The sequence below is a fragment of the Ovis canadensis genome, chromosome 3, assembly GCF_042477335.2.
Source record: "Ovis canadensis isolate MfBH-ARS-UI-01 breed Bighorn chromosome 3, ARS-UI_OviCan_v2, whole genome shotgun sequence".
Taxonomy (NCBI): domain Eukaryota; kingdom Metazoa; phylum Chordata; class Mammalia; order Artiodactyla; family Bovidae; genus Ovis; species Ovis canadensis.
Window position 1 is genome coordinate 57,338,189 of NC_091247.1, and position 12,542 is coordinate 57,350,730.

Consider the following 12,542-nt stretch of genomic DNA (forward strand, 5'->3'; position numbering starts at 1 on the left):
TCTCCCTACTTCTAGGCCCTCTCAGCGGCCAGAGCTTAGGAGACATGTGTATGTCACTGATTCCCTCGACTCTATTAGGAATGGTCGCCAGGGGTAAGTGGACCCGCCCAGCCGCCAGTGCACTTCACAGAGAACAGGAAGTGGGGTGTAATGCCACTTGAGAGAGAGGAGCTGAGAATGAGTAACTAAAGCTGAGACTCGCAGCATTTTCATCAGATCGCTGTGTCTTAGAGCCTGGGCAGGTTGGCCTGTGCTGCAGACTGCTCCAGTAACCATGTTGTTGGTCATTATTACTTAATTCTCAGAACCTCAGCTTCTTCCTTTGCAACATGAGAAAATAATCCCAACCCTGTATAAAATAATTCCAACCCTGTATAAAGTGCTAAGCACATTAGTCACTCAAGGAGCGTTAGTTATCATAGTAACTTTTTATTTCCATGAGTAAAAATACATTTTTATATACATCTTATGGATAATATTTACATATGTAATACATAATTATGTTTTCAAAATTGTATGTGTAACTTGCACAAGCGTGCACACACACACACACAGCGTCATACACATAGATATACAGCCATGGTGAAGTAAAGTAGATCCATTTGAATCTAAAACTTCTTGTGTGTGTTTAGTCACTCAGTCGTGTCTGACTCTTTACGGCCTCATGGACTGTAGCCTGCCAGGCTTCTCTGTCCATGGGATTCTCTAGGCAAGAATGCTGGAGTGGTTTGCCATTTCCTCCTGCAGGGGATCTTCCTGACCCAGGGATCAAACCCTTATCTCTTATGTCTCCTGCATTGGCAGCTGGGTTCTTTACCACTAGCACCACCTGGACCGCAAAAACAAATAATCACACATTTCCGGTCACGTGGGCAGTTTTCTCATTTCTGATGTTCACTGAATATCTCTGTTACCTTTTGAGGAAGAAACACTCATTACATCTGATGACTTCACATTCGCCTGTCTCTTCCAGGAGACACTGGAGGAGGCAAGAGGGTACTTCATGAGGATCTGGTTCTGAGATAGATCAGGACCCACAAGTTGAGAATGTGGGTGTGTTCCGTGGTCTTCACGATGCAGGGAGGTAATGTCTGGGTCAAGTTTAAGAACCAGAACAGTTAGCTTATGAAACAGTGCAATCTCCTGCAGCGATGCTGCTTCATCATAAGAGTTCCAGAACTTCCTTGGTGGTCCAGTGGTTAAGAATCTGCCTGCCAGTGCAGGGGACATGGCTTCAATTCCTGGTCTGGGAAGATCCCGTAAGCCACGGGGAAACTAAGCCCGTGCACTGCAAGTGCTAAAGCCTGAGCTCTCGAGCCCGTGCTCCCCAACAAGAGAAGCCGCCACAGTGAGAGGCCTGTGCACCACAACTGGAGAGTAGCCCCTGCTCTCCACATCTAGAGAAAGCTCGTGCCCAGCAACCAGTGCAGCCAAAATAAAAATAATTAGAAAAGGTGTCCCAAAGGTTGAGGGGCAGCTTAGCAAATATGGACTAGCCTCTGGTTGTAGAGGCAGCGGAGAGAGACCCAGAGAGGGAAAACGGCTTGTCGAAGGTCCCACCGTTCATGAGTGTTTCCTAGAAATCATCTCGGAGCTCGGTGCCTCCCTTCTGGTGGGGTATTGAGGCTCTCTTATAAGACCTTCCTGTAGAAACAGGGAAGCCAGGGTAGAGGGTTATTGCCAGTTCAGCATCCCTCGTTTGTTTTCAAGGACAGGCTTGACTGAGGGGGGCGGGGGGACAGGTCCCTGGATATCCAAGGGAAGAACATGCCAGGCTGAGGGAAGAGCAGGACGAGAGAGGAAGCCCTGGGTACTCCATCTGGGTATGGACCAGCCTGACCACTTTGACTAACCTGTTCATCATCCCTTCGCCCACTGGCCTTTGTGCATTTTATAGTGAATTTATATTTACTCCACAATATGCATGCCAGACAATAAAAGGAACAGCAGCTTAAAATAATAAGAGGGCAAGTGTAGGTGTCAGGAACCTAGATCCTAGTTCCACCTGTGGTATGATTAGTTAGCTGTGATTTGAGGCAAGTCACCTATGGGCTTCCTGGGTGGTGCTAGTGGTGAAGAACCCACCTGCCAATGTAGGAGATGTAAGAGACTCAGGTTCAGTCACTTGGTCTGGAAGATCCCCTAGAGGAGGGCATGGCACCCCACTCCAGTATTCTTGCCCGGAGAATCCCATGGACAGAGGAGCCCAGCAGGCTACAGTCTATAAGGTCGCACAGAGTCAGACACGACTGAACGACTTAGCACAAATGCACTTACCCTCTCTGGGTATCAGTTTGCTCTTTTATAAAATAAGAGATTTGGCCTAAATGATCCTAAGGTCCCTTCCACCTTTATAGTTCTTTTAACTCTTAAGTCCTTCAGTGTCTTAAAACTTCACTTCAAGCCCTTATGAACCTTGAAAATAACAGTTTTCCAGGAGGCACATAGGCAGCCACAGTAACAGCTAACTTTGGACTGACTTTTGATAGACCTTTGACTGCCAAGAGTAAAGAAAACCAGAGACCTAATTCAGAGGCTGAAACTACAGCTGGTAAATATCTGGGGGGAAAGAAGGTGCATTAGTTTAAGGGCTCAACATTCAGTTTTGGAAGAACTTACCCTAAAGCCAAATACAGTTAGCCACAAGGTGGCGCTAGTAGTAAAGAACCTGCCTGCCAATACAGGAGACTTTTTAAAAAAATATTTATGTATTCTTTAATTGGCTGCATGGGGTCTTAGTTGTGGCATACAGATTCTTAGTTGAGGTATGTGGGATCTAGTTCCCTGACCAAGAATCAAACTTGGGTCCCCTGCATTGGGAGTGCAGAGTCTTAATCACTGGGCCACCAGGGAAATCCCAATACAGGAGACTTAAAGAGACATGGGTTCGATCCCTAGGTCAGGAAGATTCCCCTGGAGGGGGAAATGGCAACCCACTCCAGTATTCTTGCCTGGAGAATCCGATGGACAGAGGAGCCTGGCAGGCTACAGTCCATAGAGTCACAAAGAGTTGGACATGACTGAAGCAACTGAGCACAGCATAGTTCCCTAAGGAGAGAGCTGAGGCTTCAGGTTCCTGTGATACATCCTGCTAAAGAGGAATTGGCCAGACACTACAAATGCTGGGGGACCCTGGGACTCCAGGGAAGCATGTGATCCATGCTGTCCTGAGGAGGGGAGTGCTACAGTTCAGATGGCGAGATTCAGGGTACATCGGGCTGATGGCTGGCAGGCAGAGAAGCAGCTCACCATAATACTTACTCACAGTCAACAACTGGTATCATCTTCCATGCCATTTCCATCTGTTATTTTATTCCATCAACATGATGAGCCTGCCAAGAGGTTGGGCAGAGATGATCCTTGGAAATCTTCATTTCTCAGTGAAGGAACATGAGAATCAGAGAGGTGAAATGTGTCTATACAAAGTGGGACAATTAGGAAGCGGTGAAGCTGGCGTGAGGACCCCTGTCTCCTGACAGCTCGCCCAGCAGTGTGCTCCTTACAGTGGGGATCTCAGCAGCCCAGCTCACAGTTACCTGAGGGAATGCAGGTGCCCAGGCCCCTCCCTCCACGGAACTACTGAACTGGAATCTCCAGGGGGTGGCGCTGTGTTGGCAGCAGCTGCCAAAAAAAAAAGCAGCCGATCTGGATTTGGTCTTCCTGCTTCAGGGTTCAGAGGTGAGGCATGAAGAGAAATGAAATTTCAAATGAAGAGTCAGAAGTGTCCAGGTCTGATTCCCTCTGCTGTTCTTTTAGTCAGTTCCCAACACACCGCCTCTGTGTAATATTTTAGCTTAAAGCCACACTTTTCAGGTCCAAGGGAACTGCTGAAGGAAAGGAGATACTTTGCTCTGAATTCCAGTTTTTCATGGCTTTGTAGTAAATTTTTATAAGAATGTTCCCGATGGAACTCCCTGGTGGTCCAGTGGTTAGGACTAGTGCTTTCACTGTGGGGGTGGGGGCTGTGTTCAAACCCTAGTTGGGGAACTAAGGTCCCACAAGCCACACACCCAGAAAAAAAAAAAAAAGATAACTGTATAAAATAAAACACTTTGAAAAAAAAAAAAAAGAATGTTCCCAAGAGTGAATGAATGCTAAGTTCAGATCCTGTGTTAATTATGTTGCTACCTGTTCTCATTCCCATATTTATTTTTAGACTGAAAGAAATCAAGGGAAGGCATGATATTACAGAAGTATTGTGATAATTAAGTAGTCAGTACCTGAATGTACAGATGCACCGCTGCTGACCTCAGCTATGGGTAATTATGAACATTTGTTAGCACCTCCTCAGGCCAGCGCTGCCCTTAGCATTTTGCTTGTGTGATCTAAATGACTCCTCAGAGCAGCTCTGCGAGGCAGGTTGTGGGCTAGTAGAAAATGTAGCCTGTGGATCATAAAAGCTGTCTCAGAGAGTTTGTGTAATGGTTAACAAATTGACTCCACCCAGCATGGCCCTCGTGTCGGGGTCCCCAGGTTCATTGGTTCACTGAGTGGACTCCCAGGATTTGGCCTATCGTTGTTCTCTCAGCTGTGATTAACTGTGGCAAAAGCAAGATCAGCAGAGGGAAGAAGTGTGTGGGCAAAATCCATCAGACACCAGACACAGGAGGAGCTTCCCCTCCCCGTGGAGGCACATAGGATGCAGGGACTGCCAGCAGCATCAAACTGGCCAACACGTGGAATGTTGCCAACTAGGGTCTGAAAGGTTGTTGCTGAGCCGTGAAAGATGCGGGGATTCTTAGCCTCTGAAGGAGAGGAATTCAATCTGCGGCTAGTGACGAGGCTTGATCGCTCAGAGCTTTTGTGTAGTAAAGTTTTATTAAAGTATAAAAGAGATAGAGAAAGTTTCTGACATAGACATCAGAAGGGGGCAGAAAGAGCGCCCGTCTGCCAGCCTTTAGCAGTATGTTATATACCTATCAGCAAGCTGCTAATTAGAGAAAGGAGATATCTCAAAACTTAGAGTGGCACTAGGCCCCCCACCCACAACATGCATTTTGCAATAACACTGGCACAAGACGAGTCATCCTGGGCCATTGACATGAAGAAGACATGAAGAAATTGATCTTGATCTTGAAGATCCATTGATCTTGATCAATCTTTAACTGATCTTGAAGAAAGGCAGGTTTCCAGGTAAATATATAGTTTCATTAACATAGATTAGGAGAACATACTGGTAAGTTGAACCCTTATGGGTTCTGAGTCATAAGTGGAACTGACCTGAAGAAAGACAGTCTAGGGTAAATACATAGTTCATTAACATAGCTTAAGAAAAACATTTCCATAAGAAAAATGCATTAGCTCAAGGTTTGAGAAAAATTCAGGTGGAACCAGGTGTTGTCATGGCAACACAGAATTTTAATAGAAACCTCCTTTTAATTTTGGGAAAAATTAAAGGGAAGGGAAAAAAATCTGACACTTATAGTTTGTTTCCTCCTGCCGCTTGAGAGAGAGATAAAAAAATGTCTGATACTTGAAGCCTATTTCCTCCATTTGGAGACCTGTGGCCTTCCTGCCTGTTACCCTCTCAGATCCTCACTAGTGATTCAGTATCTGAGGTTTCTACTGAGGGCTGGTCGTGCAGGCACCATCTCTGTGTGTGTGTGTGTGTGTGTGTGTGTGTGAAGTTGCTTCAGTCATGTCGAACTGTTTGTGACCCCACGAACGATAGCCCACCAGGCTCCTCTGTCCACAGGATTCTCTAGGCAAGAATACTGGAGTGGGTAGCCATTTCCTCCTCCAGGGGATCTTTCCAAGCCAGAGATCAAACCCGTATCTTTTATGTCTCCTGTACTGGCAGGTGGGTTCTTTACCACTAGCACCACCTGGGAAGCCCACCATCTGTGTAGCATGTACCAGAATTCCAGAATCAGATGGAAAGCAGGTGTTCAGCATAAACCATATGGTTTGCACAAACAGATTAGGTACCGTGAGTCAGCCTGGGGGAGTGGTGGGAAGCTTCTCAAAATTCAGATTCCCAGATGCCAGCCTTCGAAGCATGCTTTTCTAAGGAGGGCAGCCACAGGTCTGCTTTGCTCACTATTTTCTGCACAGCACTCGGTGTATTTTTTTTTAATTTATTTGTTTATTTTTGGCTGTGCTGGGTCTTCATAGCCACGAGCGCTTTTCTCTAGTTGCCGCAAGTAGGGGCTCATCTCTAGTGGTGTGCAGGCTTCTTGCTGTGGGGCTTCCCTGGTGGCTCAGATGATGATGAATCCGCCTGCAATGTAGGAGACCCAGGTTCGATCCCTGGGTCAGGAAGATCCTTGGAGAAGGAAATGGTAATCCACTCCAGTATTGTTGCGTGGAGAACCCATGGACAGAAGAGCCTGGTGGGCTGTAGTGCATGGAGTCGCAGAGCAGGACACCGCTGGGTGGCTAAGCGCACACTCTTGTGGAGCGCGGGCTCTAGGCACAGGCTTCAGTAGTGTGGCTCCCAGGCTCTAGAGTGCAGGCTCAGTATTTGTGGTGCTCAGGCTTAGTTGCTACATAGCATGTGGGATCTTCCCAGATCAGGGATGGAACCCATGTCCCCTGCATCGGCTGGCAGATTCTTTACCACTAAGCCTTCAGGGAAGCCCCAGCACTCAATGTTTATTTCCTTTTTGGTTTTGAGAGGAGAGCCGAGTCTCATGGAGTTTCGGTGGCCTTCCTGAGGACACACAGCTCACAGATGGCCAGGCCAAGGTCTGGAATCCAGGTGTCATGGAAGACCCTGAGAAAAATCCTTGTGGAGCCAGATGACCCTTTACAGTTCAGTGTGTCCACCAGAACTTTCTGCAGTGAAGGAAATATTCTGTCTGCACTGTCCAGTGTAGAGCTCCTAAACACGTGTGGCTGTTGAGCACTTGAAATATGGCTACATAGACTAAAGAGTTGAATTTTTAATTTTACTTAATTTTCAACTAACTAACATTTCAGTAGCTTCATGTGGCTATCTGCTGTTGTACTGGACAGCATGGTTCTACTTCATAATGTAACAGATTTTCTTTTGGGGGGAAGCAGATGGAATATGTAGATTTTGGTTCTCATTCTAAACTAAGGGACACACAGGTCTACGTGTTGCTCTCAGCCAACGTCCTTGTGTGAGTACTACGGCGGAAACTAACATGTAATATTTGCAAATCCTCTGGGAAAAGCACCTTTTCATTTGGTTGGGTTTTTGTTAAAGAATAGGAAAGGGGCATCCCTGGTGGCTCAGTGGTAAAAAATCCACCGGCCAATGCAAGAGATGCAGGTTCGATCCCTGGTCCAGGAAGATCCCGTATGCTGTGCACCAGCTAAGCCTGTGCAGCACAGCTATAAGCCTGTGCTCTAGAGCCCAGGAGCTGCAACAGTTGAGCACATGTGCTGCAATTGCTGAAGCCTGCATGCCTAGAGCGCCATGCTCGTCAGTAAGAGAAGCCACTGCAATGAGAAGCCCATGCACTGCAACCAGAGCGTGGCCCCCACATGCTCACTAGAGAAAAGCCCACACAGCAGTGAAGACCCGGCACAGCCAAAAATAGAATAAATAAATACGATTAGTTGTTTAATCCTTTATGAAAGAATAGGAAGTGGCCACTCTAAAAATACAGCATTCATGTGGACTCCACGGGGGATTCTGAGGCCCTTTTTGGTGAAGCACTCTGGTGGGCCCCGGATGCCCCTCTCAGGAGTGTGACCTGCACAGCCCGTTCTCAGGCCTCTGTGTTACCAAGAGTTGGGGTGCACCCCAAGTCAAGGCTGACTCTCTGCCTACTTGTACTTTGTCAGCTTTTGGGTGAAGAGCTTATGAGCAGTCAAATAACCGGAAGCCTACAGAAGGGAGAAATGATTTTAAGAACCTACAGAATTGGTTAGATAACTGCACCTCACCCCTCCTGTGTCCGTCCAGCCCCAGGGGGTGATGTGGTCCACAGGTAGCACACAGGACGGGTCTGATGAAGGCCAAGGAGAGCTGGTGGGGTGGGATGTTGAAGAGGCTGAGAACTAGCACAGAGGTTTGTGCACCAGCTTTGGAGTGCATTGACCTCAGTAGGAATCCTGGTTCAGTGCCTTAGGAAAGTTACTTAAGGTCATTAGGCCTCAGTTTCCTCATCTGTAAAATGGGAATATTATAGTGAAGATTAAGTGTAAGCATCAATGATGCCAGCTGTTTGCCTCTGGCTGTGATTGTTGTCATCTCCCAAGGGCCAGACTAGATTATGGGCAACGGGAAGCACAGAAGGTGAGAGTCTGGAATGCCACTGACGTGGTACCCCATCCATTCCAGCAATTCCCCTTCTGTTTGATGTCTGTGAATATCACGCGTATCGCCATCCAGGCCTTAAGAGAGGAGTGTCTCTCCAGGTGAGTCCTCACGCTGCTCACTGCCCTGGCTGTCAGAGCCTGGTTCCCTCACCCCACCACCTCATCCCCCCACCATCTTATCCCCCCAGCTCTCTTCCAAACTTTCTGGCTCCGGGGAACCTGGAGAGACTACCCCTGCACCAGCCTCCCAACCCATCCCTCCTCCTCAACCCTGACCTCAGATGTGAAGTCTACCCGGGGAAGGGCTCGCCCTCAGGTGTCTGTCCACTGCTGAGCGGGTGCCCATCCTTGTCCTGCAGGGAGTGTAACCGGCAGCAGAAAGTGATCCCTGTGGTGAACAGCTTCTATGCCGCCACCTTCCTCCGCCTGGCACACGTCTGGAGGACACAGCACAAGACCATCTCAGACTCAGGCTTTGTCCTCAAGGGTGTGTGTGCTCTTCTCGGGGTGCCTAGCTCCTGCACTCCTAGTGTCCCTGGGTTCAGGGACCCCAGGGTGGTTGCTCGACTGGTTTTGGCCAGCTTCCCTTCCCCCCAACCCCTATTCATACCTTCTCAAGTTTCAGCTTCCCCAAGTCTCCATCATCCCAAGTCTCCATCACCCCACCCTTGGGAGCCTGCCGCTCTCCTCCCATTCTGGCCAAACACCTCTGGTGACCGTATTTTCTGAATCAAAAGATGGGCCCAACTTTGGCTCAGTTAGACTGACTATTCAAAATTGAGATTGTCCCGGACAGGGTAGGGTGTGTGGCCCCTGTGCCCGAGTCTGGTGTCTTGGTTCCCCTCTGTGATGAGCTCTCCATCTTAGAAAACTTCTTCCCCCTTCTCTCCAGAACCTCTGGGTTGTGCATCCCGGAGCCCCCTCCCCCAGCCTTCTGTTCCCCAATCCTCTTTGTTCCAGATTTGGAGATGTCGGCCAAGAAGAGCCCCAGACGGCTGCTCAAAACCCTGGAGATCTACTTGGCTGGAGTGTCAAAGGGACAGGCCTCCCTGTTGGGGACACAGAAGTGCTCTGGGCCACAAGCCCCTCACTCCAAGGATCTCACTTTCATAGGCGTGTGTGACCTGCCATCACACTCGTCGGAAGGCACATGGCTGATCTGACCAACCCCGGTGGCCACCAGCCAGGAAGCCTTGGAAGGGCTTTCAGAGGGCGGACCCTGGCTGGGCCTCGCCCCTTCCGGTCCTAGTGGAAGGGATGTAGGAAGCCCCTGGGCCTTGTGGGTGGAGCCAAGGGCCCTCACCTGCTTGAGACATCAAGCCATTAGATTAGACTCCCTCTCTGGAGGCCTGCTTTCAGGGCGAGGAGAGCTTTGCTGTATTACTAGTTGGGCGACAGCTTCCATAGTCGGATTCCAGGTAATATCAGTGACAGCGAATGGGTCATCAGGTGGGAGAACCCATATGCATGTTCCACACAGTCCTCTATCAAAGATGCTCCCAAGTAGAAGCGCCAGAACCTGGCAGTGGGTCTTTCAGGTCCTGGGGTCCACAGGACAAGGACCAGACCGGGGCTGAGAATTTAGAATGTGAAGGGAGAGGGTAGTTGCGGCAGCAGCCGACAGGGGGCGGTGTGAGTCAGTGCATGCCTTTTCTGGTCCGGCGCCCACCCCACCCTCATCTCTCCCCATGCCTCCTCCCTCCCATAGGGAACCAGGCCCGCAGCTGGGCTCCCCCCATGGAGGCTACACATGTCCCATCAGGGCCGGTTTTCTGGCCTGGTTGAAGGAAGGAGGAAATTCACACACCAGCGGTTTTTGAATAAAATAATTCTAGGTTTAGGATCTCAAATGTTTTTCTTCCAGACACACTTTGCACCGTCCTGTGGCTGTTATCCCGGAGTTCCCCATTAGAGCCAGGCACTCTAGCCGGTTGTTGTCGGCACCGGTCACAGGCCCCGGGAGAGAAGGCCACTGTGCCCTGGCCACACTCCTGCCGAGTTCACAGGCCGTCCAGCCTCACCGGCTGCCCTTACAGACCCAGAGACTGCACACTGTAGCCACTGGCCAAGGTGGCCCTGGCTGTTCTTAAGGGTGGCTGTTATGAGGCATCCACACAGGGGTTTTCCCACATTTGCTGTGGGGGAAGCTACCTGTCACTTTTCACTCGCAAAGGGGCCTCCAGGGCTTTGGAGATAGGGAACAGGAGCCAGGCGAGAGTCCCACCTGGCTTCTCTCCTATCCTCTGACCTCCCCCAAGTAGAGTCATGGAAGTTAGCTGTCCAGCCCCCGCGGGCATCTCCAAGTCTGACTGGGTACAAGGGGACCCGTCACAAAGGTGAAGATGACAGACGGCCACCCAAGTATGGAAGGAACCCATCAGTAGGATGCTTCAAGATTAGGGCTGGTAACGGATCTGCTGTTTGCTTTGTGTCTGCCTGATCTGAACTAATCCTGTGCCCTCCTCCTTTGTCCTGACCAGCAAGAGATGGCAGCAGAGAGCAGTTTAGTGATTCCTGCAGATTCCATTCCCTTGCTCTGAGACCTGGAGGCCAACTCAACAGACCTGGACCGCTAGTGCTCAGCCCATGGCACGGCAGGGACCAGCCCAAGAGAGCCTCTGACTGGAGGGGAGCCCAGTGGCCCCTGCAGAAGCCTATTCTGTGTTACTGCCAGTGGATGCTCTCCATACAGCTTAAGACCTGGAGACATTAGCAGTAACTGTCCAGGGATTAAGCTGCAATTCTGTGGATGGACAGAATTCTGTGGTTGTGGAGGGATGCCTAAACCCTCTGAAAATAGATAACAAAAATCTTAAATCTGTGCATTTTTCTTGGGAAAAACCTTCCAAGGATTTTCATGAGAGACCCAAAATGCTTTACAATGCTAAAAATGTCAGTTTCTAGGGGAAACATCCCTCTTTCTCCTTTGAAAATTCACCCCTGGCACGTGCTGTCTGCATAGGCTATCCACTGATCGCCGAGATGTCTCTGTGTGGAAAGTTGGAGAACAAGGGGGACATGCAAAGAGCTGACTTTTCTATGCTTCTCAGCACAAAACCACTAAGATGAAATTGATCAGAATTTGTTTCGGATAGGCTTCCCTGGTGGCTCAGATGGTGAAGAATCTGCCTGCAATGCAGGAGCCCTGGGTTCAATCCCTGGATCAAGAAGATTCCCTGGAGAAGGAAATGGCAACCCACTCCAGTATTCTAGCTTGGAGAATTCTATGGGCAGAGGAACCTGGTGGACTGCAGTCCACGGGGTCCCAAAGAGTTGGGCACGACTGAGCGACTAACACTACTGCTACTACCACTCTGTTTCAGATGGAAGATCCAGTGTGTCAGGGCTTTAAAGCCATACAGCTCTGAGGGCCTGGAGTGACCCTGGGTCAGGACAGCTGCAGCCGTGCCAAGCCTCTAGGACTCCGGTTTGTCCAGTCCGGGCTTACCCAGCTCCCACCTTGCTCTTGCCCCCAAGTCACACCCCAGGGTGGGACTGTTTTGGGGTTATTCCCTTCTCCTTCTATTTAGCCCCCTAGTTTCTCTGCTATTCTAGTCACCACCCCAGTACACAAGAGAATGAATTAGGGAAACTTCCCTGGTAGTCCAGTGGTTAAGACTGCAGACTTCCATTGCCAGGGGTGGGTGTGGGTTCGATTCCTGGTCAGAGAACTAAGATCCCACATGCTGTGCAGTATGCCACACAGCCACCCCCCCACCCCCCGCCAAAAAAAAAAAAAAAAGCCCTAGGACCTGGATGAGGAAAAGCAACTTGCCCAGGCTCAAAGAGGCAGGTGAGAACCTGAACCCACAACCCTCCTCGACATTAGTCTGGTGCTTTTCCTATGACCCCACGTGGCCCTGAGCCATGCAGTGTACTTAGGACGTGACAAGCTGACCTCCTGCATGGATGTGAAGAGCTATGCTCTTGCTTGGTGAACATACATACATCATTTGGAAGCTGCCTGGCAACAGTTCACTGGAGCACCTGAGGAAATTCCAGCTTGGATGGAGACGCACGCCCGCTGCCACAACCTGCCCCCACTTGGGAATGTGAGACTGAACTGAACCTCGGGCTGAAAATGATCCCAGCCCTGGCCCCATGCCACCTCCCTATTGGGTTTGCAGTAGTGCCAACCAGGCCCACTGGGAGCGCCTGGCCCCTCTGCAAAGCCATCTCTGGCCTCTCACAGGTTGTGGAATTGTCACCAGGTGGCGCTAGTTGTAAAGAACCCGCTTGCCAATGCAGGAGCCTACAGGAGGGGCAGGTTCAATTCCTAGGTTGGGAAGATCTGGAGGAGGAAGTGGCAA

The 12,542-nt window shown here is 49.8% G+C and overlaps 1 protein-coding gene and 1 non-coding gene across 4 annotated transcripts in view; one reads left to right on the forward strand and one right to left on the reverse strand.

Annotated features, from left to right (window-relative positions):
* ELMOD3 (ELMO domain containing 3) overlaps window positions 1-10,075 on the forward strand; it is a 32,658-nt gene extending 22,583 nt beyond the window's left edge. For all 3 annotated transcript variants that reach the window (XM_069583134.1, XM_069583133.1, XM_069583132.1), the window contains exons 11-13: window positions 8,255-8,331; window positions 8,592-8,719; window positions 9,193-10,075. In XM_069583134.1, the coding sequence (XP_069439235.1) occupies window positions 8,255-8,331; window positions 8,592-8,719; window positions 9,193-9,395 (408 nt within the window). In that variant the 3' untranslated portion in view covers window positions 9,396-10,075. The remainder of the gene's footprint in view (window positions 1-8,254; window positions 8,332-8,591; window positions 8,720-9,192) is intronic.
* Window positions 2,781-2,853, reverse strand: TRNAG-CCC (transfer RNA glycine (anticodon CCC)). Its single transcript has one exon. It is a non-coding gene; the product is annotated as a tRNA-Gly (tRNA).
* Window positions 10,076-12,542: the final 2,467 nt, after the last annotated feature.